The 26826-nt window shown below is 43.0% G+C and overlaps 3 protein-coding genes and 1 pseudogene across 3 annotated transcripts; all 4 read right to left on the bottom strand.

Annotated features, from left to right (window-relative positions):
- Positions 1-414: 414 nt before the first annotated feature.
- On the bottom strand, positions 415-12954 carry LOC136544141 (N-acylphosphatidylethanolamine synthase-like; annotated as a pseudogene).
- Positions 10117-12312, bottom strand: LOC136546303 (uncharacterized). Its single transcript, XM_066538279.1, has one exon. It carries the CDS (start codon positions 11773-11775, stop codon positions 10699-10701), a length of 1077 nt encoding a protein of 358 aa, XP_066394376.1. The 5' UTR covers positions 11776-12312; the 3' UTR covers positions 10117-10698.
- A 209-nt stretch (positions 12955-13163) lies between the features above and the next one.
- Positions 13164-17277, bottom strand: LOC136541984 (20 kDa chaperonin, chloroplastic-like). Its single transcript, XM_066534202.1, has 5 exons — positions 16930-17277; positions 15782-15961; positions 15277-15432; positions 14344-14421; positions 13164-13492 (listed from the first exon to the last, which is right to left on the bottom strand). The coding sequence occupies exons 1-5, from the start codon at positions 17080-17082 to the stop codon at positions 13286-13288; spliced, it is 774 nt and encodes a 257-aa protein (XP_066390299.1). The 5' UTR covers positions 17083-17277; the 3' UTR covers positions 13164-13285.
- A 160-nt stretch (positions 17278-17437) lies between these two features.
- On the bottom strand, positions 17438-23768 carry LOC136541983 (uncharacterized). The gene is made up of 10 exons (XM_066534201.1): positions 22336-23768; positions 21276-21434; positions 20628-20978; positions 20480-20543; positions 20110-20327; positions 19916-20029; positions 19712-19817; positions 19410-19621; positions 18842-18945; positions 17438-17925 (listed from the first exon to the last, which is right to left on the bottom strand). Exons 1-10 carry the CDS (start codon positions 23713-23715, stop codon positions 17778-17780), a joined length of 2856 nt encoding a protein of 951 aa, XP_066390298.1. The 5' UTR covers positions 23716-23768; the 3' UTR covers positions 17438-17777.
- Positions 23769-26826: the final 3058 nt, after the last annotated feature.

The following is a 26826-nucleotide window of genomic DNA, read 5'->3' on the forward strand; positions in this document are numbered from 1 at the left end:
CTAGAAATTATGACCCAATAAATTTGGAAGAAATTGGAAAGGGAAATGAAGCTTGGATCTTAGAAGACAATCCACCTTGCTTAACTCTAAAGAGCAGAGCGCCTTTAGCTCTGAACTATCCGCACTAAGTATACATTGCAGCGATGGTAATGTCTCTTGTCAGTTGTGAAATCAGTTCAACATACTTTGTTTTTGCTTATTTACCATCAAATCTAAATTCATAAACAAAATTTTAGAATTGGTGCTAGACTTGGATGTTCTTGAGGCTGATGCAATGGAAGAAAGTGATTGAGATTTTGGACAACAGGAAAGGGAAAGGCAGGAAGATGCATTTGATTACCATGGCATTGCACTTGACGTTGATGGAGCAAGTCCTGATGCTACTGCATGAAGATGAATGGGATCCACTGAATTTTATTGAGTACCAAGTGTTTTGTTCTATGTTTGTATCTTTTCAGTACAAATTTGTTTGGAACTTATAGCATGTTAGTACGTTATCACGCACTTGATATTTTGTATTAAAGAACCTGCCAGCCAGGTTCTGCATTTCTATATTTTATTATTTCTATGATGTATGAACTACGAAGATGAACTTTATGTTATTGTTATCAGGCACTTGATCTTTTGAATTTTAAGAACATATTATTTTGTACCTGCATATGTATGAACCTTATGGTTGTACAATTAAATTGTGCCGTTTACCATCTGTCAATTATTAATTATATTATATATGCCGACTCAATGTATTTGTGTCCGGTCCAAAACAATTGAACTGGCGGTTCAACCGGTTCTAAACAGTTGGACCAATGAACTATCGTCAGTCGTCCGGTCCTAATAACTATGTTATAAACCATATACGACCATGTAAATCTAAGAAAAAAGTATTTCCCATAAGAATAATATTTTAGATAAAAATATATCACGTGACATCTCATAGAGTGTAGAAAAAACTACGTAAGAGATAAAACAAAATAAAATATAAAAAGAAATAAAAAAGAATAGAATAAGAAAGATTATAATCAAAAGTAATAGAGGAAATGAAGAAAACAACCTAAAATACATTAAAGAACATCACATGGACACTACTTGAACAACCTAAAATATACAATAGAACATCTCACAGGTTCTACGTGATACTCAAAAATAATCGGAGAACATCGCATTTATATAATGTAAGCATTATAAAAAATATCATAAAAACATCGCATGTATACTATGTGAACATCACAAAAATACATTGTAGAACATCACATGTATACCACGTGAACATCACAAAAAAACATCATAGCACATCACATGTACATTACGTGAATGTCACTAAATACATCATGTTACATCACATATATGCTACATGAACATCATAAAATACATCATAGAACATCACATGTATAATACGTTCACAACACAAAATACTTCATAAAAATCATATACATACTACGTGAATATGACAGAATACATCATACAACATGACATATATATTACGTGAATATCACAAAAATACATCATAGAACATCACATGTTTACCACCCGAGCATCACAAAAATATCACAGAATATCACACGTATATTATGTGAACATCACTAAATATATAGTGATGATTATGAACATGAGCCTGCTTGCCGACGCCGCAAAACATCCCACTTGCAACTCGATACCTACGGTGTTATGTATGTATGATGATGGAACCATTCCAACCCTCGGTCATCATCTATATCTCTTAGCCCGCTACGTAGCCAGTAGCCTCTTCTGTTGCATCTGCTACGTCTTCGACCCCTCCAACCATGGCAGCGATGTCCATCGAATCTGCTACACCTTCAACCCTCCCACCAAAGCAGTGGAGGTCTTCCCACAATCCAAATGGAGGAAGAAGCGTTCCTAAAAGGGCAAGTACAAATTCAACCTTCTTCCACTGAAGGTAAGAATGCCAAAGCCGCTGCTAGCAGTCCGCAAGCTGAGGAAGAAGACGGAAGCCATTGATAGCGTCATCGAAAACCCCATGTGTCGTAGGCTCGACCTGGAGGAGGAAGCTGGTGATAGCGGTGTCGGCGAAAACCCCCTGTTGGTGTGCCGTAGACTCGACCTAGAGGAGGAAGCCGGTGATGGTGGCGTCGTCGAAAACCCCCTGCTGGTGCGCCTTAGGCTCAACCTGGACGACACCAAGATTGGCAGCAGCACACTACTACTATGCTTCAACAGGGCCACGCTCAAGGACAACCTAAGGTCCCTTGCCAAAGTTTCCTTGGACGACAACAAGAAGCCACACCACACGTCAGCATCGTCGAAGATGGATCTGCGCTCCTACAGCTGAGCAGAGCTGATGGAGAACCTGAGGATCCTTGCAAGAAAAACACCCTGTTGCTACCCCTCGCCATCATCAACACCAGCTCCACCTCCACGACAGATGAACAGGGCACGCCAACAAGGGAAAGAGCAAGGCGATGGCAACAAGAAGGATGGAGAAACTTACCTTGGTGCCTTACAAGAGCAAGTGTGCCACTGCCGCAGTTGACGAAGGTGACACATACCGTTGCCGACGAAGACCTTATCGCCATGGTGCTTGTCATTCGTAACGAGTCAGCTAGACCAGAGGTAATGTACGTACTGGATTGGAGGTCCAAGTCTGTGGTACTCCTTGACGTGAAGACGCTACGATAGCTAGTGCGCATCACCCCTGTGATAGATGCGACATAGAATGAGCTGGTGCAAGCGGACGAGACGTGCTTGGGTGAGGACCTGGACAGCGTCCCAGAGGGCCCTGAGCTAGAAGAGGAGCACCAGCGTTTGCATGTCTTGGTGGATAAGTTCATGGGGCATGTACGCGCAATCATCGGTAACATTCATTTGTAATTCCTGTGTTCATGTCATGCATTATTGACGCCTTTTTTAAGTTAACATGAAGGAAGCCCTAAGATATATTTTGGTGTATTAATGTGTTTAAGTTACCACGAAGCAAATCCTGAGATATATTTTCGTGTACATACAGGTAAAATGGAGTTTTCTAATTGGAAAGGAACCGTACTTACTTCCGTGGTCGGCACTTTTCAAACACAAAATGTCACGAACATTCACTCAAGGTAGGTTGAACTCATATGTATTTGTTTTTAATACAATTTCAAAATTAATTGTTTGGACGATCCTATAACTAGCCTTTTGGATTTTTCAGCAATGCTTTTATGAACATAGATGTGAAGTTCTCCTTTGAGAAGAATGAAAGCAATGTTGCCCAAAGTATAAATGTAACTTTGATAATAGATGGGTGTGATTTAGGTTTAGGAGTGTCTAAATAGCGTGATAATGACAAAAACGAACTCATTACATCGCTTAGAATAGGAGAAATATCAAATTAGTCTAGGGACAAAGAGCATATAAAGAATGTGTTGCTAGAAAGGCTCAAATTTCTGATGATGATTACGCAAATTTCACAGGACATTAAATCTTTCATAGAAAATGATACCTCTCGTTGGAAATATCTGCTTGAGGAAGCCTACAAAATGGGTATAGGAAGGAAGAAACAAGTGAAACAATTGATTGGGAAGCTCTGTTGCATGCATCATTTGGTGAAATTGAAGAATTATTGCATCAAGTGCCATGGAACTCAAAGCCAGATGGCATTCATAAAACTGGTACATAGTCACAACTTATACCATTTAAAATTTCAATGCATGTCTTCTTCTTCTCTTTTTATGACACCTAATTTTTATCTACCACCTTTGTTTTGAATGCTAGTATTTCGAACATGTATACAAAGATTTCTAACTACATAATAATTATACAAAATAAACTATAGAAAGGTGCATCCAACATGGAGACATTTCAATCTAGAGATTTTATATTTTGTTTTGTTTTACAAGCATAACTATTGTTAGTTAAAATGCCAATTTCTTGATTCTTTTCATTAACATCACAACTCTGTTGCATTGTCCTTTTGAAAGCATAATCTTTTTACAATGTAGTACTCTTTGCTAACATTCCATTTTATTTGTTGTAATGATGTTGAAACTAACTTTCTAGTCGATTAAATGAACATAAGGTGTATTCAGATCAAGAGAGACCAAGGAAACATTGACCTCGAGTGGCTTAGATACGTCCCCCGTGCAAAGGCAAAGTAATATATATATATATATATATATATATATATATATATATATATATATATATATATATATATATATATATATATATATATATATATATATATATATATATATATATATATATATATATATATAACTACTATCCTGTAGCTGGCTACAGAATAACTTATTCTGTAGCCACTTTGAGTTATGATAATTACTATGTTAATTTACGAGATTATAGTAACTCCTTACTAAGTGGTTTAATATAACGTTATGGTAAATATCCCCATGTGTTATAGTAACCCAACTATCGTAAATATGTATTGACATTATGGTAAATTAGTATATAAAATTATAGTAAATGGAGGTGGCTACAGAATAACTTATTTTGTAGCCGGCTACTGAATAGCCTCTCCCTATATATATATATATATATATATATATATATATATATATATATATATATATATATATATATAGACACACACACACACACACTCGTATTAGTGCTTTGTAAGCTTACACAAAATATGTGACTCTTTAAGGGACTTTAGCAAAGTAATACAAATACATTTATATACTTGTATTAGTGCTTGTAAGCTTACACAAAATATGATTCTTTAAGGGACTTTAAAGAATAGCGACAGTAAATTATTCATTTTAGTGAATTGATAGTATACGTTTATACATTTGCAAATAAAAAATTTCAGCAAAGAATGAATAAGTATTCATATTTTCTTTTGTCCATCTAGGGAGTAACTACAAAGTATAATAGGGATTGGATTGGATATAAAAGCGTTGACTGCATATGTCTCCTATCGCTGAGACACAGAGGATTTCTGGCAAGCTACCACTTCCAAATTGAAATAGTTATTGTCATAGGAGAGTGCATTTAGAACTAACAAAATTATGAAAAAATCTTCTTATTTTAGGTTGAAGTAAATGTAGCTTGCCTAGTGACAAGGTTAGGATAGGTCCAACTTCAACCTTTAGGTGATTCTAGAGTTCCATATGGTGGACAAGTAAGATCATCTTTTAGTTTTTTTTGTCATGCACATTTACATATTCGAACTTTAATATTTCTCAGCAACATCTTTTGTCCATGAGTTAATGTGTGTTTGAAGAATCGAGACCTTGGTTAAAGAGATGGTGGCTTATGACAAGGCAGGTTACGATTTTATTAGAAGATTTGTATTGGTAATGCTCGGTACTGTGGTAGCACCAGTCTCCTAGGACTATGCTTCTCTATCGTATATAATTTAGTCCGCAAGCTTTTGTGGACAAAGATCCCCACAACCAAGAGCAGACTTTTGTTGATAGAGGAACAGAAAGCGTACAAACAGGAAATAAGAATTTGCCATGATGTTCCAGGAGAGCTGAGATGCTGCTATAGAGAAGCTCGTTTGTCAAGTGCAGTAAAGCTGAGATGAAGAATTCTCCACCTCCATCACTTGAATAATGAAGATTAGCAATATATGAACGTCCATCAAGAAAATGGCATGCGTGCAATGCTATAGAGAAGGTTCAGTTCTGTGTTTTCTAGAACCATGTATGAACTATTGAACGCTTGACGAAGAGATGAACACAAGCTTCACTTCTGGTTGCGCGTCCATATAGGAGTAGTAAAGTCATCGTGACAACCAAGTGTAAGACATCGAGCACTATATTAGTTCTCATTGCATATATGTGATCCATGACAGTGTAAAAGATGATCCAACTACAACATCATTTAAAATATTTCAGAATGTTATCTAATTGTCACAAAAACATGTATGACAGCTTCTGGTAAAGCCATCTCTACGTGGCCTTGTCTTGCCCATCTGGTGTAATGGTTGGCCACCCCTTACATTCAAAGGATGAATCACAGGGTACCATCATTGATGCTTCTTGCTTCAAGCTTGGCATGTCAAACTCTATTGGTTCTCCAACAATGATATCTATCTTCTTACTACAAAGTGGCACAAGTGATCGCGTCCAAAGAATGATTTTTTGGCATGACCTGGAAGTAAATGGCAGCATGCTAAGAATATATTCATATTTCAGAAAGAATGTTCTATACCACATACTATGAGGTCTTCACTAACAGGATGCCATATCAGTTCCATGTACCTTTTCAAAACTAGAGTGAACAATTGGCAAAATTATTGGAGTTATAGGTGCTCAGACAATAAGATTAGCAGTTCCCCACTTCAATCTTCTAATTGGTTGATCGTCTTGCGCCATTTTTCCTTCAGGGAATGTATGCAACTGTTTGAATATGTCATGATAAAATTTGGAATTAAATAGAGGACAGAATCCATAGGTAGGGATATGGCATCTGTTGATGACGGAAAGATCAGTATGTAATTGTAAAAAATAACCCATACCCATCCTCCATTGCTAAGCACGTCAAGGGCTTCATTCATGTGTTCTTGATAGATCCCAGACCCTCTTGTGATTGGTATGCATTTCCCTATGGGCACAATTATTTGTCATCTTAAAAGAGAAAATTAGAATAACTGAAGAATGTGAAGGGCAAATAATAAGCACTAGACATTTAAATACTAATTGAACAAAAGAGAACGAGGCAATAGATTTGATAGCATTTGTTTCTTGTACTAGTACGATAGCACATAGCTTAGAAATCATTAGCTAAACTTATCTAATACACGATACCCTGCAAATGAGGTACTGAAGATATTATGGCAAATGCAGAATACAAACTATACAAACTCTGGCAAACTTGAAAAAAGCATGTATAACTATTTTTGACCCGTCTCTGTCTGACTCTGTTCATAAGTCATATTTTCCTGTCTTTGGGTTCCAAACTTGGTGACATCTCAAGGATCTAAATCTACTGTAAGGTTGCTGGTCTTCATCGTGCAACAGTTCTGAACGTACATTCACGTTGAGCTGAACAAGAAGCAAAGTTTCATCTGTAAAACACAGGCTAGGGTCTTCAGATGATACAAACGCTTATGTGGACTCTATATTTGGTTCTATTACCATTGGATCCTACATTTCGAAATTATTCCCCACCAAGAAAAGAAGCAATCCGCAAGCAAACTTAACACAAGAAATGTGCAATGCAGTTTCTCAATTATTTGGTGCTTACATTAACAAAATGGATGATCACAACACCAAAGCGTGATGCATACCTGGTTTCAATGCCCTCTCGTCGCTCTCAACCATCGTGGATGGCCCCTGGCACATAGTGCTACGCGGTGAACTCTCCAGGCCATCTGTTGTGACCACCTCCTCAACGACATCGGGGGATGCAATGGTAGCTTGACATTTTGGTGGTCACGCTGCCTCATCGGTGGGGCTAGTGGCACCATCCATGGCACAGCCGCGCTGTCCATCCTCGCACACTTGAAACATGGGCAGCAGTTGGTGATGAACTTCCATCAGTATATACACCGTGCTGCCACCCTTGGCCCGCTCGGTGGTGACCCCGCAATTGTCACCGCCACCACCGAACCTAGCCTAGTCGAGGACGTGGATCTCCTCACCCTGAATCTCAAGCATTGCCTAGTCAAGGACGTGGATCGAGGCACCGACCTCCTCATGAGGCAATGCCAAATCGGACGGCGCCGCCAAACCTCGGCGGCTGCCAGCACAACGAAATGGGATCTAGGGAGGAGGCATCGCCCTCTGCTCCAGTCCGGTAGTCGCCGCTGCTCTGGATGTCATCTCCTTCGACGACGGCGTGAAAGGACTGAGGATGCCGCCTAGAGGGGGTGAATAGGTATTTCTAAACATTCAACCCTTTAAAATGCGGAAACGATTAGCGTTGGATTTTCCAATTACATGAAGCTCCAAATCAGAGAAATAAATCCCCCACAAGTCAACCATAGAGAATATAAACTATAAAGAATAAGCCTGAAAGCAACAGCTCTGCAACACAAAGATTAGAGCCGTGAATAAATAAAATCAGCGCAGGGGTGAAATACCGGACACGTCCAGTATTCACGGGCTAGGCAATTCAGCTCTCAAAATGCTCCTTTTGAATTTTCCTTCACTCCAAGTTCTAGGCAATCACGGGTAACCTGCAGACAAGCTTAAGCAATGCAAATAGATCACAAATACCAAATGTAAAGGAGATCGAGACACGATATTTATTTTACCGAAGTTCAGACTCCGTCGAGTTCTACTCTCCATTGAGGGGGCTACGAGTGACCCAACAAAGGTCAGCTCTAGAGGACCACGAAGGTCACCCTAGCCAGAGTTTTTTTCAACTCATTTTCCTCCTTTCACTAGTTGATCACTTCCCTTACGGTGGTGGAATCAAACCGTTACAAACTTTCGAGGCACACCACAGTCTCTTGGGTGCCCTCTAGCGACGCCTAGCCATCTATGACTGAAGAGTACAAGAGTAACAAATGCAAATCACGGGATCGACAAATATGCACAAGTGATCAAGGGTGGATTGCTCTCAATTTTGAATCTCACTCAACCCATAAGTTGGATTTTATAAATTAAATCAATCACTCACTAAGAAAGGGTTGGAGTGTGTTCTCAAGGCTCAAAAATGTGTATAGAAGTCAGCAGAATCAACAACCTCTAAAGGTAGAGGCCTGTGGGTATTTATAGACCCCACTAAAAACTAGATATTTTATAGCCGTTGGAATACCGGACACATCTGGTATTGTCTGCACAGCGCCAATGGTCACTAAGTCAATAGCACGTGTGAGGCGTCGGAATTCCCAACGATTGCCGACACTTTCGACTGCCGGAACTCCCGAAGATTGTCGGAACTCCTAACGAACCAAACCGAGAATACCGAGAAGGATGCTTGGCCAGGCCAATACCAGACACGTCCAGTATTTCCAGCCACAGCTAGGTCAAGTTAGCTCTGGAGCCTCTGTCTCACTCAAACCTCACAAGGGGTGGCTTGAGCACTTATGAATAATCATCTATCAACGTGATGCATCCCTCTTAATAGTACGGTATACATATTTACTCAAGATCAAATGAAAAACAAAATTTGAAGCGCTTGAGTTGATTTCCTTCATACCAATTGACATAGCTTTCAATCTTCAACAAGTGAGGGTATCAACATGTCAATTTTGATTTTCTCCTTGAGCATAGCCATCTTGAGCATGTGACTCGATTCCATTCATTGAATGTGAGTTAATTTCAAATGTATCAAATCACTTCTAACAATTTATCAAATATATTTGATCCTCCATTTCAATGTGACCACCATAGTTTGATTAGTACCTCAACTAAATGCAAGTACTTTCTTCTTCACTCTAACTAGGTTCCTCGGTCGCCAAGCCATCGCTTGCCCTTCACCCTTGCTTAGTACCTCGAAGCTTTCCTTGCTATCTTCACCATCTCAAGCCATCAGGTTACACTTTTTGTTGAATCATTTATTAGTTCCATAATCCATCCTTTCATTTGTTTAGCAAGATTCAAATATGAGACCATTTTGTATGCAATTCTCAACGTGCTTGCTTTCTCATGAATCATAGATATCCCACCATGAATAAGCCTTACATGAAGTTTATTTGTATTGTTGTCTTGTGTTTGAACTAGATTTTTATGCAACAACACATCATTTTTGCTTTTATCAAATACATGTGAGATGACCCATTTCCTGTCTAACACTTTGCAGATTGGTTAGACCTTTAATCATGTTGTCATTTAATTATCCAAAATCCACTAAAGGGCTAAATGTACTTTCACGGCGTCGCCGAACTTCCTCGCCGGCTGAGATAAGGGAGGAGGGGGAAGGAGGGGTGGCCCCTGGCTCGGTCTGCCAGCAGCCGCTGATGAGGCCGTCTTCTACTTCGACGAAGTAACAGAGCAGCACGGAATAAAGGACGTGAGAGCTGGCTGGACTCGGGGCTGGGTTGGACAAATTGAAGGCAACCGTGACACAGGCAACAAATCAATAAGAAAATAATCAATTAGTTTAATAGAATTCTTTGATATTCATGCTGCTTTTAAAAGAAGTACCAGATCAGTTGCCTTTTTTCACAACACATAATTTAAAATATTTTTTATAGCTCATTTTTCATCTTTTTCGCAGCTCACTATAATCTCTCCATGTCTAGTAGCTAAACCAAAAGAGAGCCCTTAGTCTGATGTTCCGCGGCCCTAGTCCGTGTGGATACGGCAGCGTACGCAATGCCTTCCGAAATCTGAATTAAAACAAAGGGCACCGCCGAAATTTGAATGCTCCAGCGGCGGCGGAGATCGCCAGCAACACCGTACGTTACGGTACGGCCGGGACCGTGCCAGATTTCGCTATTCATTCGTAGGATGCCTCCATTTCGCAAGCATAATCCAGACGTTCAGATGGGAACACAAACCTTGTTGTAGTACCATGGAAATTAAAGCTACAGAATTCATCTCTAAGCTCCAGCGGTAACAGCAAAAACTTCTCAACACGGCCCGTTTGTAAAGGCGAATTCTCTACGAAAGACTCTAAACCGACTTTGCTCACTAGTTTGGGGCGTTGGGACTTGGGGGTGGTCTCTGAACTCTGCTTCACACCAACAAGCAGGGAGGCACAGGGAAGGGCAGTGAGCGACGCTCTGGCTCGTCGAACCACCTGAGCTGACCTGAACGCGGAGCAATCAAGGCGGTTCTCATGGCGTGTCACACACTGTTCGGCGCCGTGCCGCGCAGGGCCTCATCCGGAGATGCCAACTGCCCGCGTCATGGGGAACCGGTGACCGTCCAGGCTTGGGCGGTCGAACGGGACGTCGACGTGGGAGCAACCAGACCACTCCTTGCTCACGGGCTTCCCACTCCCGCGCGGGCTGGGCGCCGGGACAGGCTGGTCACCGCCGCCGCTCCTGCCGCCTTTCCTCACGAAGCTCAGCAGCTTCTTGAGCCCCTTGGACAGGTCCCTGTGCGAGTCGGAGAACATCGCCGTTGGCCTCTCCGGGCTGCCCCACCGCTTCCTCGACCGCGCCTGCGGCGAGGCCAGCGCCGCCGTCTCGAACGGCAGCTCCGACACGGACCGGACGTGGCGCGGCGCCTGGGTGTGCGCGTGGGCGTGGCCGAGCTGCTGCTGCTGCTGCTGGGGCAGCGGCCTCGGGGTGATGGCCACGTCGAGGGTCGGCAGATCGTGCACCCGCGTCGTCCGCAGCCTGGCCGGCGCGGCCGCGCCGCCCGTGCCCGTGCCGCGTTTCAGGAACGGCCTCGGCGTGGCGCACTCGCCGAACTCGGCGAGCACGCCGAGGCTGATCCGCCTCTGGTGGTGCGACGACGGCCTCGCCGGGCTCCCCGTCGCGCCGCCGCTCACCGTCCTGCTCCTCGGCAGCGCCGAGCCGTCCCTTCTCGGGGTGCTCGGGATGGACACGACCGGCGTCCTCTTCGCCGGGGCGATTACCAGCCGCGGCGTGGCGCCCGCCTCCTGCGTGTCGCGAGCCGCGCACCGGAGCGCACTACGCGGGCTCATCGGCGTCGTGCGCCCCGCGGCGCGCACGCCCCGAGGTTGCTGAACCTTACTATTCCCCGGTTGCTGCTGCTCGGCCGACGCGGCCACGCGCCTGGCGTCGCGCCGGCGCATGTAGGCGTCGTACTGCCTGCCGCGGGAGGTGCTGCCGCCCCCCGGCGTCTCGGCCCCGTCCGCGAAAGCGAAACCCCCGACGCCCGCGTCGTCCCCATCCCCGCGCGCGGCGCGCAGGAGCTTGTACGCCGCGAGCTGCACCTCCAGCTCGTGCAGCTTCGCCCACAGCGCGTCGTGGTGGGTCGCCATCATCACCACACCGCGCGAACGAGAGCGAGCAACTCCAGCCCGTGCGTGCCTGCCAACAACCGGCTGCTGCCGCCACGACCGCGAGCGGTGCCGCTATATATACGTGCCTGCCGCGCGGCGCGCGATCAATTGGGCGCCGTCGAGCCGTGACCGTGTCGGGGGCAGCGGTCGCGCGTGGCAGGCTCAATTACTAGTTTACTACAGGTTTGCTGCGTAGGCAGCACGCGGGCTCTGGAGTGTGGACGTTGGTGGGGTAGGAAATATAGGAGTGGCTCGTCGGGGTCGGGCCGTTTTGATTTGATTTGGTCACGGCAGGCAGATGGGAATACCTGGTAGCTTGAAGCCTTGAACTTGGCTTGGTGGTGCAGACAAGCTGATTGCAACGGCGGCGGCGTACATGGCAGGGCAGCGACGACCTGGCCAAGTTCTGGCATCTCCAGAAAACTACGGGCTTGTTCAGGGAAGTCATGCTTTGTAAGATCCTATCACAGGCCGTGTCGTCGTCGTTGTTCGATCGTCGGACTCGTTAAAATAAAATGACTTCCCCCTGGACGTCGTCTTGAATCGTGCTTGTAGTTACAGATCCAAATTTTGTTCTTCTTGTCCGTCGAGCAGCATCGTGCCATCCTAGGAATAGCCATAGGGAAGTCCGGTGCTATTGACGTGGACTTCGGTAGACGCACCACTGGTGATGCCGACTGTTGCGGTCGTCCGGTCGAGATTCTAGAATATGCATGTGGCAGTGTGGATGGCTCACAGAAACTCGGCGCATGCTCATGCAAAGCCCGGTCGTCAGAATGGACTGAAGACAATTAATTCAGGTTCTGCACGGTGCTACAAAGCAAAGCATCGTCTCTGATGGAGTGGCCCCGTTCAGCTGGCTAAATGTTGGCTAAAAAACATGGTTCCGGTTCCGGCTGAAAAAAAGAAGTCAAACAAGCTAGATATGGGGTAAGCCAAACCGAGCCACTCTGTCTTCCAGGCTCCAGCCGTCGCAGTTGGCAGCAAGGATTCCACCAAATCTATTCTTCCCGGCATACTTAAAAAGAGGGATGCCATGAGCGGATGAGGCCATGACGCAGCTTTTGTACAGGAGTTAGATACCCTCGTGCCGATGCAGAAATAACATTCCATATGACCCTTCGTATTGGCGCCAACTCTCCTATCATTATCCACTATCATCACCCTCCACCAACCGAACCAATGCCCCCGTTCACCGTTCACGCCTGTCGACTACGAACTCCCCATGTGTCCTTGCAAGAGTGAAAATGTTAGTAATATTGATGCTGTTGGCCAATCTTGGTGTAAAACGCTGACTGCCAAGAAGAACAGCCGAATCCGACGTGCTGGTCAGCTCACCTACCAGCCAAACAGCATAGCACAGTCCTGTCTCAAGTCTACGCTACTCAGCTTATTTTCCTTATAATTCGCACCAAAATACAGTTAAGACCTTCCAACAATTCCAAACAAGAGAAAAATGAAAGATAAGGATCGGCCTCAACATCAAAACTTCCTACATTTCATAAATGGCGCTGTATGCTTTGGGGTCAGAGGTAAGAACAGCCATCACGTCAGACGCGCTGAGCACAATGTACTCACCGTCCTCGCCCTTGAACTCACTCCCCGCATACTTGCTATACATCACGTTGCTTCCAGGAGTGATCCGCAGGGGATTCCTGCTGCCAACCTCACCCAAGGGCCCTGGGCCAACGGCTACCACCTGTGTACACCGTGTATTAGACTCAAGAAAACGAGCTCAATGTCAGGACTGAACGAATAAAATGGAGAATGTATACATAGTATGTAAGGAGTACAGACGGATGAAGTATAATTCTGTTTGATTGTTTGTTCTTTTTTAGTGAGGTGGTCACTCTATTGTACGAGTAACTCTTAGGCAGCTGCACTTTCCGCACTAAAGGCTGCACGTTGAACTCTGTGTGTCTTGTGTTTTTCCATATAAACAGACGACCAATGGTATTTAGGGCATGTTTGGAAACACATGGCTAGTTACTAGTTGGGCTAAAAATTAGCCCCAATTAGCTATTGTTGGCTACAAAAAAGAAAAGTTGGAGACTTGGCTAAAACATTAGCCCACCTATTAGCCCTCTTGTTTGGATACACCATAGCTAATTTGAGTTAAAATTAGCTAGCTAACAATTAGCCCATGGTATCCAAACATGCCCATAGTAACCATCTCCAAACCTCTGTAGCGAACCATACAAGCAAGAGACAGCTAAAGGGCATCAATTACTGGCCAAGACCTGCAGCTTTTTCAAATCAATTCCCTTTCCTTGCAGCATGTAAGCAATAATAAAACTGTTGAAACTTAAAATTCAAGCATACTTCATACTCAGCTGTTACTAGTCCACTAGAAGTCTAGAACATGTTAAATGCACTACTGATGCCCACCACCAAAATTCAAAGGCCCAAAACAAAATAAGCAAGTCTTTGAAAGGATTCAGCTGTTGAGCAGCTAATGTGTTCATAACTTGAAAACATAAGCAATCATAATCAACAGATAATCAAATAAATAACTGCAAATGCTGCATATACTAAACCTAAAATACTCACTGTTCCAACAGAAGGCTTCTCCTTAGTCGCCTGTATCAATAGCAAACCACCAGCAGTTTGTTCTTCAGCTTCAGCAACCTGGCACAGAAGGAGAATAAAAAGATTCAGTAAAAAATGGTATTGTAAATGTAGATGTCACAGTTCACACTCCAACAGCATAGACCATAGCTGCTGCTTAGCATGCACTAAAACACAGATTTCCTCTTGACCAGATGGAATATGCCGAGTTATTGTCCAATTTGACTATTTGAAGAATAAACTAGTATAGAACATAATATACATTTGAATCTTTAAAGGAGAAAATGTCACTGCAGAGGCCAGTATAGTAGTATGTTACTATTCCATTATCCCAAAACAAGGAATAACGTGTCACAGAACCACTATCACAGTGCATGCGTACGAGATGGATAACCTTAGGCTGGGGTACTCGACATGGTGCAAATGTAAGACAAGTGCCAAACAAGATTTGACTCAGAATGGGTCAGTGGTGGATTGAGTCAAGCCGAAGAGTTCCCATCGGCTATGGAATGCACGAAATGGAGCTTCCTGGACAAGCTTTGCTTATAGTATCCAGACTTGACAGAAGAAATGAAGACATATCGCGAATAAACAGAGCATCTGCCAAAGACATCATAAAACTTTTGTGACTTCTATCCAATGTGTGGCTTTCCTGTTCTGTTGTTAGTGGATGAATATGTCGTATTATATGGTTTATTTCTGCTGCAAATGGTGCAAACACAATTTTCTAAACTTGATATAAGTTGTCACTAGGGATGAAATCTTTCATATATGGCATATGCAACTTGTGAGTGAAGTTGGCAAACAAATTGTGGCATGGAAAAAGGTTTGCTTCAAATAACATGAGCAGAACAGGAGTACAGTAGCCAATTAATCTGGATAGTGTCACAATAGTAATATTCTTGACAAGCATACCTTAATCAGAATGCGATCATTCAGTGGTTTCAAATCCTTCACATCATCACTGTCGAGAATACCAATTATGTCATCTTCTTTCAAAATGAGATGGTCGGCGTCATTGAATTTCAATTCTGTGCCTGCGTATTTCGAGTAGACAACTTGTGCACCTACCTGTACAAGATTATAAATCGATGTCAAATTACTCAATTACTTATATAGGACAGTACCAGTGTGTTCAAGGAAAAAACATGTTACTGGTGACAAGGCCATGAGGCAAATGGTCTTCCAGAACTAAAAGTTCAAACCTAGAAGAAGATTGGATACAGCAAAAAGCTCAGCATACAAAACATACAGCTACTTTCTTACCTTTTTTATCATGGATGGCAGTGCAGCGGTAATAGCACTTTTAGTTCATTGATTATTTTTCATTTCTGCTATTCGTAATGTTTAAATACATAAGTATAGAATTACAGACATGTCCGCTTGTACAAAGTAAACTTAGCTGTGCAGAAGTACATACCGGAACACTGATCTCAATGCTGCTACTTCCGAAACTTCTCCCCTCACCAACTGCAACAACTTCCCCTCCTTGTGGTCTTGTCTGAACTGATACTGGAAGTAAAATCCCTCCATCAGATTTAGCCTCAGAGGTCTTGATCTTCACAAGTACTCTGTCTCCCAATGGTTTTATGGAAGTATACTGCAAATTGCATGGATGTATATGAACACAACTGCTTACATAAAAAAGAATCGCACACATTGCTAACTGAGCAATAGAGGTTTGCCACACACGGAAACTGTAATATCATGTGGACACGAGACAGCAGATTTGTAAGTGCAAGACTTGACAGCATAGGTGTTCGTATACATGGCCAACCAGGCCGCACAGCACGGCACTGGCACGAGCACTACAGCCTGTCATCCATGCCGTGCCGTGCTAGTCATCACTCATGCCTGGGGTTTGCATCAGGTCACTGAAATAAACAGGTCTCATCACGCATCCCCTTGAGAGCTAGTCTTTCTCAGTCAAGGGGGGCAGGAGCCAAGTTTGGCTCCACTAGGCTCCACCCCTCACCCCTGGCTTGCATTTGTATGCTGACTAGCTAGTTATTCGGCATACAGGGAAGGATTATCATAACTATTTGGAAAACCGGAGGGATTGTAATTCACTTTAATTCAACCTTGGATACTTGAATCTTCTAATGGGAAATGGCTGATATATCAGGCAAAAATCCTATTGAAAAACACCAATCATACTCTCCATACCGAGCTGTTATGCTATGAAGCAAAGGTGGAAGTCCAAGTTACATCGATGATATACAGCAGGCTCCATTCTCTTAACAAATGGAGAGAAACATTGCTCCTCATTTGTGCTCTAAGATAAGTTTAGCTGTGGGCTTTTGTTCTTTCAATCAGAAGGTTCTCTTGCCTCAGTGAATGACAACTAATACAATCTTGCTCCACAAAGGATTTTCAGTCTTCCTAGCAATCTCCCCAACCACGACAAATAAGTGTTTATATCCCGTTTACTTGAAATTTTGAGATTTCTCATACGAGCGTACCGCCCAACACCCACAGAACCGAACACAGGCCACCAGGCGCGGCCTGCAAGTCTGCAACCACAGAACCCCAACGCGATAAGCGGCAGCACAGCGCTCTGTTTGTTACCTTGGGTGACACGACCGTGGCGGCCCTCACCACGAACCCCCTGGCCCTCCGCCCCCTTGGCACCGCAAGGGACGGCGTCAGGAGCATCCCGCCCAGCGCAGCCGGTTTCGCAGCCGCCGCCACCCGCGGCCCAGACAGCTGCACCGACGCCATGGCTGCTGCCGGCAACTGCAAATGACACTGAGCACGAGGACGACAACTGAAGAGCGGGGCGGGGGCAGGTGTTGAGCTTAGGATAAGGGCCGGTTAACCTATCTTGAAGCGTTGCTGCGGCGCTAATTGGACTGTTGCGTTTAGGGGGAGGACGCCGGATAGTTCTAGAAGATCTGGGGCGGTGGACTGGTGCGGATGGCCGCAAGTGCTTCTGGTTGGCTGGCAAGTAGGCCTCCACTGATTTGGCCAGTTTGATCAGCGTTTTAGGAGCTCATGGTAGGACTTCTTCTGTTTGCAGGTAATCCCTGGTTCACCATCCCTGGAAAACCCTGTACAAGTTTGTGTACAAATGGACTCATAATGAGATGCACTCAATTAATCGGATGCAAGTTCACTCGTTTGACAATTACAATTCACGGTTCACAGGGTTTTGGCAAAAAAAGAAAATCAAATTCATAGCTTCCGGGTACAGATCTTGGTTGACGATTTGTCAACCAGCCCCCACGGCGCCAACGGTCGCACACCCTGTATCTCTGGATTTCCACATCAGAACTCCGGGTGTCATCATCAGGAATGCTTCCGCCAACACTGCATTAATCCTTGGAAGTTAGCTCTCCGGCGTTCATCCCTTTCATCAGATGGTCTTCAAACAGAGATCTGTAGTCAAGCCGAAGATGTTGGAGCAACGAATTCCACTACTCGTTTAACAGCTGGGCAAGCATAGCATCTGCACTCTCAGGGCCATCGTTGTTTACACTAGGGATTATGTGCTCCGGTGATATGAACTTGACAAATTGTTGCAGTTCCGTGAAACTGCTGTGTTCACTGTAGGGCACTTCGTATCTGTAGAAACAAAACGAATGGCATGTCAAACTTTAGTCCAGACACGGTATAGGTTTCTTAAAATTGTGGATATTTCTTTAGGGCAGGCACTAATAGCTTGTTTGGTTGCCTCTACAAGGCCCGGCCAGGCTCACTGGATGCAGTTTTCGGCTGTTTGGTTGCATCGACAAAGACCTAAGCCTGTTCCGCCGGATGCAAAAAAGCTCCTTCAACTTGGCTCCCAAGAAAGAAGTTTCATTTGCGTTTCCTGCAGGCCTGGCTCGCTGGATGCAAGGTGTTTCCTAGCTAATGATATAAGTACTCCCTCTATCCACAAAAGGATGCAATTCTCACTTTTCAAGTCAAACGATTTGAAGTTTGACTAAACTTATATAAAAAAGTACTAACATTTATGATACAAAATAAGTAGCATTAAATTACTTATGAAATATATTTTCGTAGTAAACCTAGTTGAAGACATAAATGTTAATACTTTTTTTGAACGCAACATAAATGTTAAGACTATTCACTATAGACAGTTAAAGTTAAGCTAGTTTGAACAGAGGGAGTATATATTAAGTGATATTAGTGTTTTTAAGAGCTAATTAAGGCTTAATAAGGAAAACTAAGACTACCAAACATACTTATATACAATAAATTAAATATAATAATTATTTTTATCTTAAACATTTTATCTCTTGTGACATCTTCTCATACGGACAACCCCTACACTATACCTTAGACAGGATGGGCAAATACGAGCAACTAAACAAAGTGACCTTGTATGAGTTCAGCCTGTCTTAATGAGCCTGGTTCAGCTCATACGAGGCAGGCTAGGTGATACAAATAACCAAACAGACTACAACACTGTCCGATAAGCCCCAGGACAGATTAACAAAAGGAAAAATGTATAAAATGAAAAAATCCAGGATGGTACCTGATGATTGATCCTTGTTGCCACCTTTTGCCTGGTGTCTTTTTCCTACCTTTGCCAAATGCCCAACCAGTAGGACAAAACGCCACTATGAGGTCAAACCGACCCTGAAGGTAAAGTAGCTTTTCAGAAAATAAAAATGTATCACAGAATTCGAAATAAAAAGGAAAAAATGGAGTGAGTTGTGATTTCTTGCTGGATGGGAATCTGGAACAAAGATGGAACCTCTAGACAGTTCACCTAAATGAAATGCTAAACATAATGAAGGGAATATAGCAATTTGTCTCAGTTCTGAAGTCCTGACTCCTGATAATACAACCAGAATATATGGTTAAAGATGAGGTTTTTAGTTATCTCTTCTAAGTAGAATAATTCCTAGCAACATCTAGCTATGAGCATCCATGGACCTATTTTTCTTGGTGGTGTTTCATCTAGGAATTTCTGGTTCAGTTTGAAGTTCAACAAAATTCCTAGGAATTTTGATCATGCCCACTATCAGGAAGGCCCTTAAATAAAAATGAAATCTCTCTTACAGTCTTCTGAAGGCATAAGACAGAATACAAAGACTTACAGCATATTGATTTGATAAATATTTCATCCGCTTGAAGCTTGCTAGAGTCCACATGGGGACAACATGTATGTGACTTTCTGCTTCATTGGCTGTAAACCAGTGCATAATATCCTGAGGAAGCTCTAAATGTTTCAATATTTGCAGCTTTGCAGCTCCAACATATATTTTCTTCTGAAGCAAACGAGCAACCTCCATAAACAGTCTTTCTTTTCCTGCATACAAGAACACTTGTAAGTAACGATCCTAAGTCGTAACTTAGAGAAACACCAAAATACCCCTAAACAGAAAATACGAGATAATACCAATTGTGTAGCTACCAATCAAAAACAATGTTTTTGGATTGAAAGCTTCTGCTTGGATGGCCTCAATAACGAACTGTATTACAATCTCTTGACTTGGGAAGTCATACTGCAAAATAATTTTATTCATGGCAGATTAACCATGTCAAAATTCAACTCTAAACTTTGGAAACATATATTTTTTCTGGGCAAACTAAAAAGACATACCCGTGGATTGCAATAGGTTGTGTCAAGTATTAGAGTGTGGATATGAGAAGACTGCAAAACAGGATTGTTGGCCATCTCGGAAGAAAACCGGAAGTCTCCAGTGTGCAAAACAGCCTAAAAAGCAAGTAAAGAAAAATAACATATTGAATAGTTATGTCAAATAGATGGAACAAAATACTCAGACAAACACTTACTTTACCGTTGGGAGGCTCAAAAAGAATAATGATTGATCCAGGGCAATGGTTGGCATCAAAACATGTCAAACTAACTCCAGCTATAGTGTGCTTTTCATTTAGGGTCAATACATGCAATCTATCCCATGGGATACCAATCTTATGATGCACAAGACTCGCCGTAATTGACGAACAGTATATCTTCCCATGACAAAAGCTTCTAGTCAAGCCTTGATAATCTGTTGAAATAGAAATATGTGTTAGACATTGAACATCAGCATTAGGTGCCTAGCAATAATGAGAAAGAAAACATGTGGGAACCAGTTTGCTAATATGCTAATAGTTCAATTCAATATAAACTCAGGCAACAAACAATAGAGGTTGTACTTACGATCCACATGGAAGTGTGTGAGAAACCAGTGGGAACAATCGCCTCTCAAGTAGCGAAATGCATCCTGCAGCAACATTTTAAGTTATGGAACACGCTGATTGATATTAAGGATAAATGTTCTTGTAGGTCTGCAGAGATAAACGCATACCACTCGAAAAGGGGTCCCTGGGATGCAACACCAAAGAGGTGTATCTTTAACCTTTCCTTTACCAGCACTTCTTCTAGTGGGTATTTTAGCACTAGAAATTTTCTTCTCGTTCAGATTAGATGGCTTGTTGACTTTGCATGCCCTTCTTTGTCTTTGATCAAATGAGGAACATTGAAAGTATTCAGTAATTAATTTATTACCATTCATCGGAACTTTAGTCTTCTTAGTATTTTCTGAATTTAACACATCTTCCACTACACTGGGATCATCATGTTTCTTCCGTAACTCTCCTAGAGCATGGATAATTTTCTTTCTTGGTCCAAGAGAGGTGATCCCGATACCCAACAGATCCTGCAGTCGATAGGGCAAGTGTTAGTTGTTTTACCGAAAACCAGAAGTATCATTTGCCTATTGGAGTCACATCCAATATATTAACAACCAAGCAATTCTCTCAAAATCTTAGGATTTTGTGGAGAGCTGATCCATCTACTCATGCTTCAACAAGATCAAATCAGCAAAACATGCAAATGAATGCTGCGTCAGGAACAGCCTCGACTTACAAAAGATGGGTCACATAATTTAAGCAGTAATGAAGTTATGCTCTACACTTGAAAATAAACTTGCATCTAAGAATAAGACAGAATGTACCTCTTCAGTGAGCCACTGCAAGGTTTCCCAGTCAACTTCTTCTCTGATAAAAACCTCCTCATACTTGGATAACCCAAGGTTTCTTAACCATTCGACAACATGTCCAATTTCAACATTTTGTCCAGCACAGGGCTCTTTTTTATGGTTGGGACTAGATTCCTGAAAAAGATAATTCAAGTATATGACTACTTTAAGATATATGTTATTCTTATTGCAGAAGAAGAAGAAGAATTAGGGATGTCAAATGAACTAAGGGGGTGTTTGGTTCCATGGACTAAATTTTAGTCCATGTCACATCGAACGTTCGGATGCTATTTAGGAGAACTAAATATGAGTTAATTATAAAACTAATTACATAGATGGAGACTAATTTACGAGACGAATTTATTAAGCCTAATTAATCCGCCATTAGCACATATTTACTGTAGCACCACATTGTCAAATCATGGACTAATTACGCTTAAAAAATTCGTCTCGCAAATTAGCCACAATCTGTGCAATTAGTTATTTTTTTCGTCTATATTTAATACTTCATGCATGTGTCCAAACATCCGATGGGACAGGGACTAAAATTTTCCTGTAGGAACCAAACACCGCCTAACTCATGTTCTTTGTATCCACACTCCACTAACTTCATCTCTGAGTTTTGTTGCTCAGCAACCAGTAAATTGGATGATAACATGAATGTCTTATTGATGATTAGTCAATTGAATCTAAATAAACAGATTTCATTGCACCACTTGTTCTTTTTTATAATTCATTATCAGGCAAATATGGTAGGAAAGCCTCCACATCATTGACATTGTTGTAAATTACAATCCACTGTTGATACATTTTCAGTGATGTTTGTTTATTGCCCCAAATAGGCAGGTGATGATGTACAAAAACAAACCATGATGATAATGGTCAACACTATGCAAAGAAACAATACCATCAAGCAGAGGATCAACACAAAAGCAGCAGTACTTTTGAGCTTCTAGCCAAAACATTAATTTAGCATGTATATTTAAGGCACATTAGCACAAAAGAAATTATAATATTAGGACATATTGAACATAACCTTAGCTGGTTCGTCAAGACAATTGTTAGTATGCAGCTGCCGGAGCTCCTCGCTTAAATCAGATATATCCGATCCACAGAGAGGGCATTTCACTTCATAGTCTGAACTGAGTCGCTTAGAGTCTAATGTGTTCTGTTCCATGGGAGATGCACTTAAGTTTGACTGTCCCTCTATGGAATCCTTCATACACAAGTTAATGAGCTCACTGAGCTGTGTCCCAATCTCAAAATCATCACAACCATCAACTTCAAAGTCATGGATCATATGGGATTCTAGAAGCTTTGATTCAGATGAATTAGAGCGGCACTGCCCCTTACAAGCCTCAGGTTCACTTGATTTATTCTCCATAGTCACATTTTCAGGGGTTGCAAATGCAGAATGTCCTGCTGCTACTTTCCTCTCTTGTGAAATCAAGTTACAGGCTCCCAAACCAGGCTCTTGGATTTCATTGCTAGCACAAACTCTAGAATCATACTTTATGTTCGACATTAGAAGCTCTGACTGTAGAGAATCCAAGTGATAGCTCCCGTTCTGAAGCCCAAAACCACATTCAGATGCCACCCCATTTGCTTTCTTCGTGTCCTGTTTATCAGTCAGCGAGCCAAGAATCCCTGAATCGAGCCCTTCTGAATCATATGAACCTGCACTTAAAAACTCGCGGTTTGCATCTGATTCAATAAGCGCCGGTTCAATCAACCTGGAGTTGTAATGTCCCTCTACAGCTCCAGAACTGCCCAGCTTCTTCTCCGTTTTCGGAGGACCACACTCAGAGCCAGCCAGCTCCGGTGTGGCGTGCCCCTCTTGAAGAACTGAGGTACAATTTTGGGAGCCAGCTACTTGAGCCTCCTCACAACGCCCAACTCCCAAATCACATACCGCACCGAGCGCCAAAACCCTCGATTCTATCGAATTGGGCAAGGAGCTGGAGCTCCCTTTGCCATATCCGTATCTATCCAATCCTATCTTCGGTTTACAGCTTAGTTTGGCGCTATCAGATCCGTACCTCGAGAGGCCACAAATTTCTCCTGTCTTCCGTTTCTTCGGTTTGGGAACGCCGCCACTAACCCTCGAGCCGGCAGCTAGGGTTTCGGCATCCTTCGCGGCCGTCGAGGCGCTCCCCACCGCGGTAACGGCACCACCGGCGGCGGAACTGTTCTCCTTCCCGGAGGAACCGGAGGAGGATGAAGCCTTGAGCTTCTTACGGAGCCGAAGTGCGGCGGCGCCATTGCAAGGCTTCAAGGGGCGGGGGCGAGGAGGTTGGAAGTCGTCGTCGTCGTCACTGTCACCGAGCAAGGTAACGGCTGTGAATTTGGGGCGCAAGGCGGGAGCGACCGTCGGCGAGGGGGAGGGCTTCGCCGAGAGCTTGCCACTCGCCGGCATCTGCTCGCCGGAAGCGGAAGGGTGGGAAAATGCGAAAGTTGAAAGTGACCCAAAAAAAGTTGTTTGTCAAGGCGTTTTGAAAGAGGACCGCAAAATTAGTGAAATTTTTGTATTTTGATTCTTTTTGAAAATATTTTTTACAAATAACCTCCTGGAGAAAATATTTTTTACAAATAACCTCCTGGAGAAATATTTTCTAGAAATAGACTAAACTCAGCGTGTTAGGACACAACGCCGTGGTCTGTGCCTCGGTGCAGTGTCAGTTGACGCCGAGGTACCGCCACGTCAGCGTTGACTCAGGTCGTATTTTTTACCGTGGCCCTAGGGCCCGCAGAGCTCGGCATGGGCTTAGTTAACGTCGAACCTCATACCTTGGCGTGGCCCGATTCAACGCCGAGGTCTGGGCACATAAGGCCGCGCCACGGCCCCCTTCTTCCTCCCTCCCTTCGTTCTTCTTCTCTATTGGACGCGGCTCCCTGCTGTCTCTCTCTACCATTAGGCCCCCAACAAACCCTAACTCCCAAATGCTTCTCTAGGCGACCGGATCTCGCCTGCCGACGGTTTCCCGAGGTAATGCTCCTTCCCCTCTTCCAATCTTTCCGCATAGATTTACTTGCATTGTCCCTAAAATTGTGGAAACATGGGGGTATGTTGCTATGGTATTTTTGTAGATGTATTTGTGTAATGTATGACTTAGTTTGATTTGGTAGGTCATTTGAGGTCTGGTTTTTAGGTAGTTCTTGTTAAATATTTGTTAGTTTGCCTAAGAGTTGATAAATTGGCATTAGGGTTTCATGTGGATTGATGTACAAATTACTATTGTTAATTATTTGGTGTATGCTATAATTGTAGTAGGCATCAGTGTGTTAATTAATACCTAGTGGTAATTTTAGTTAATTGTTTTATTGATTTGCGTATTACTTATGTCCGATTTGTTATTAGTTCGGCTCTGATTGAATGATATTAGCTTGATATGTGACAACATTTGTTGTGTGATGGCAGTAGATGGATAAATTAGTGAGGTTGCATCATGGAGGATATGTTGTTAGGACAAGAGATGATAGTGTTGAATTTGAGGACATGTTTAAGGATGTATTGATTTTTTCGGAGTCACCCTTTTTGACCCAGTTAGTGGATCGAGTGAAAGTAAGGTTAGGTTGGTCCGAAGGAGACGTGCATGTTCAGTTTGAAGGGGTCATTGATGTTGGGTCGTGTAAGGGTCCACGCATCAATAGGTTGCTTAAAATTACAAGCGAGTCCGAATGGAATGATTACAAGATAGTTGTGTTGGCCTCCGAAGTGCGATCTTTGGATTTGGTGGTAACTAAGGAGTATGACATAGGAATTGAGAACATTGAAGCATGTCCATCGTTCGACGCTCGCATAGAGAATGGTCCTTCACTAGAAGAAATAGTTCTTACACAACAAACCTATGGCAGTATTGAAAGGTTAGGATTGGGCGAGGGAGATGAAGGTTGTTGTGATGGCGTCGGAGATGATCATGACAATGCGGGAGCCGATGGTGATGATAATTATGGTAGTGATGATGATGATGAGTCTTATGGAGTTGGTGAGAGAGAAGAAGCTTTGGACGATACTAGCAGAGATGACTTAATTGATGATGATCTTAGTGACGAAGCTGATCTTAGTAGCGAAGATGACTTTGACGATGTCAGGGCTATGAACCAATTTGATATGGAGGTAGCTGGAGATGATGAAACCTTTGTAGAGAAATTAGCTAAAGACTCTGACGATGATCGTCCTGTTCGTCGTCTTGATGATAGGGAAATAGAGATATTGAGGAGAGTGTTTCCTAGGAGGAATCCACTAGTTCCTGATTTTGAGGACCTTAGCCATGGGCATGGGGTAGTAGCTGATGGAGGACCAAGTGATACAACAGTACCTGATGTTAGTGGTTGCAACATTATAAGAAAGGGCATTTTGTTTGCTACCATGGATCACTTGAAATTATGGTTGCAAGAGTACTCCATTGTGCACAACCGTCCATACAGGGTCATCAATTCATGCAAGGACTCTAGGTACACTGTTGCATGTGAAGAACAAAGTTGTGGGTGGAGAGTATACGCTAGGAAAATGAAGGCAGGCACATGGAAGATTACTTCAGTGAAGCAACCACATGCTTGCGTCATGGCTGAAGCAAAAGAGAACCATTTGTAGCTCAATTCTAGGTTCATTGCTAGGCAATTATGGGTCGTGGTGAAGCATTTGCCAACCATTTGCGGTGTTCGCGTTGGTTGAGATCATCTTCCTATGTTACAATTACTATGTCATGTATGGAAAAGCATGAGGGCAAAGCAACGTGCTCTTGAACTTATCTTTGGAGATTGGGAACAAGCGTATGAGCGTCTTCCTGTAATGTTGAATGCAATGAAAGCTGTAAATCTCGAGATGCACTTTGAGTATTTGCCTAAGGAGGGTGAAATGAGGAATGGGAGGCAAGTTTTTGGTAGGGCATTCTAGGCTTTTGGCCAGAGCATCGAAGCATTCAAGCATTGCAGGCCCGTCGTCTCAATTGATGACACGTTTCTTATAGGAAAATTTGAAGGCACAATGCTTATATGTATTGGAACTGATTCAGAAGACCAACTTGTCCCATTGTCCTTTGCGATTGTTCGAAAGGAGGACACGAATAGCTAGTGTTGGTTCTTCAGACTAGTAAGACAAGTGGTTATTAGGGCGAGGCATGATGTTTATGTCATATCAGACAGGCATGCTGGCATTCTAAATGTTGTACAAGAAGAGATGCCTGGTTATAGCCAAATACATCACCAATGGTGCACGAGACACCTTGCTCAGAATCTTATAAGGTGTGATGGCACAAAGGACAACTTCAAGTTATTTGAGGAGGTTTGTAGGTAGCTTAAGGTTAAGTTATTCAATGAGAAGCTAGACACCCTGAAGTTAGCCACAAATGCTAGCGAAAGATAGTTCCTCGCTGAATTGATGTCGTCAAAGGAGAAATGGACCCTTGCATACGACACCAGAGGTTGGAGATGGGGCTTTATGACTTGTAGCATGGTAGAGATGTTCAATAGTCTTCTAAGAGGGTGATGGGGTCTTCCCATGACTGCTATTACCTCGTTCACATTC

Source organism: Miscanthus floridulus, chromosome 3, assembly GCF_019320115.1.
Source record: "Miscanthus floridulus cultivar M001 chromosome 3, ASM1932011v1, whole genome shotgun sequence".
Taxonomy (NCBI): domain Eukaryota; kingdom Viridiplantae; phylum Streptophyta; class Magnoliopsida; order Poales; family Poaceae; genus Miscanthus; species Miscanthus floridulus.

Bases quoted from the DNA above. Each gene is read 5' to 3' on its own strand.
- LOC136546303 (XM_066538279.1), bottom strand. From the start codon at position 11,775: ATGATGGCGACCCACCACGACGCGCTGTGGGCGAAGCTGCACGAGCTG.
- LOC136541984 (XM_066534202.1), bottom strand. From the start codon at position 17,082: ATGGCGTCGGTGCAGCTGTCTGGGCCGCGGGTGGCGGCGGCTGCGAAA. The intron at 15,962-16,929 runs GTAACAAACAGA...TGCAATTTGCAG, and splicing joins CCACGGTCGTGTCACCCAAG to TATACTTCCATAAAACCATT. The intron at 13,493-14,343 runs GTGAGTATTTTA...CGGTGTACACAG, and splicing joins AGAAGCCTTCTGTTGGAACA to GTGGTAGCCGTTGGCCCAGG.
- LOC136541983 (XM_066534201.1), bottom strand. From the start codon at position 23,715: ATGCCGGCGAGTGGCAAGCTCTCGGCGAAGCCCTCCCCCTCGCCGACG. The intron at 20,328-20,479 runs GTAAGTACAACC...CTATTTCAACAG, and splicing joins CACACACTTCCATGTGGATC to ATTATCAAGGCTTGACTAGA. The intron at 18,946-19,409 runs GTAAGTCTTTGT...CTTTACCTTCAG, and splicing joins ATTTATCAAATCAATATGCT to GGTCGGTTTGACCTCATAGT.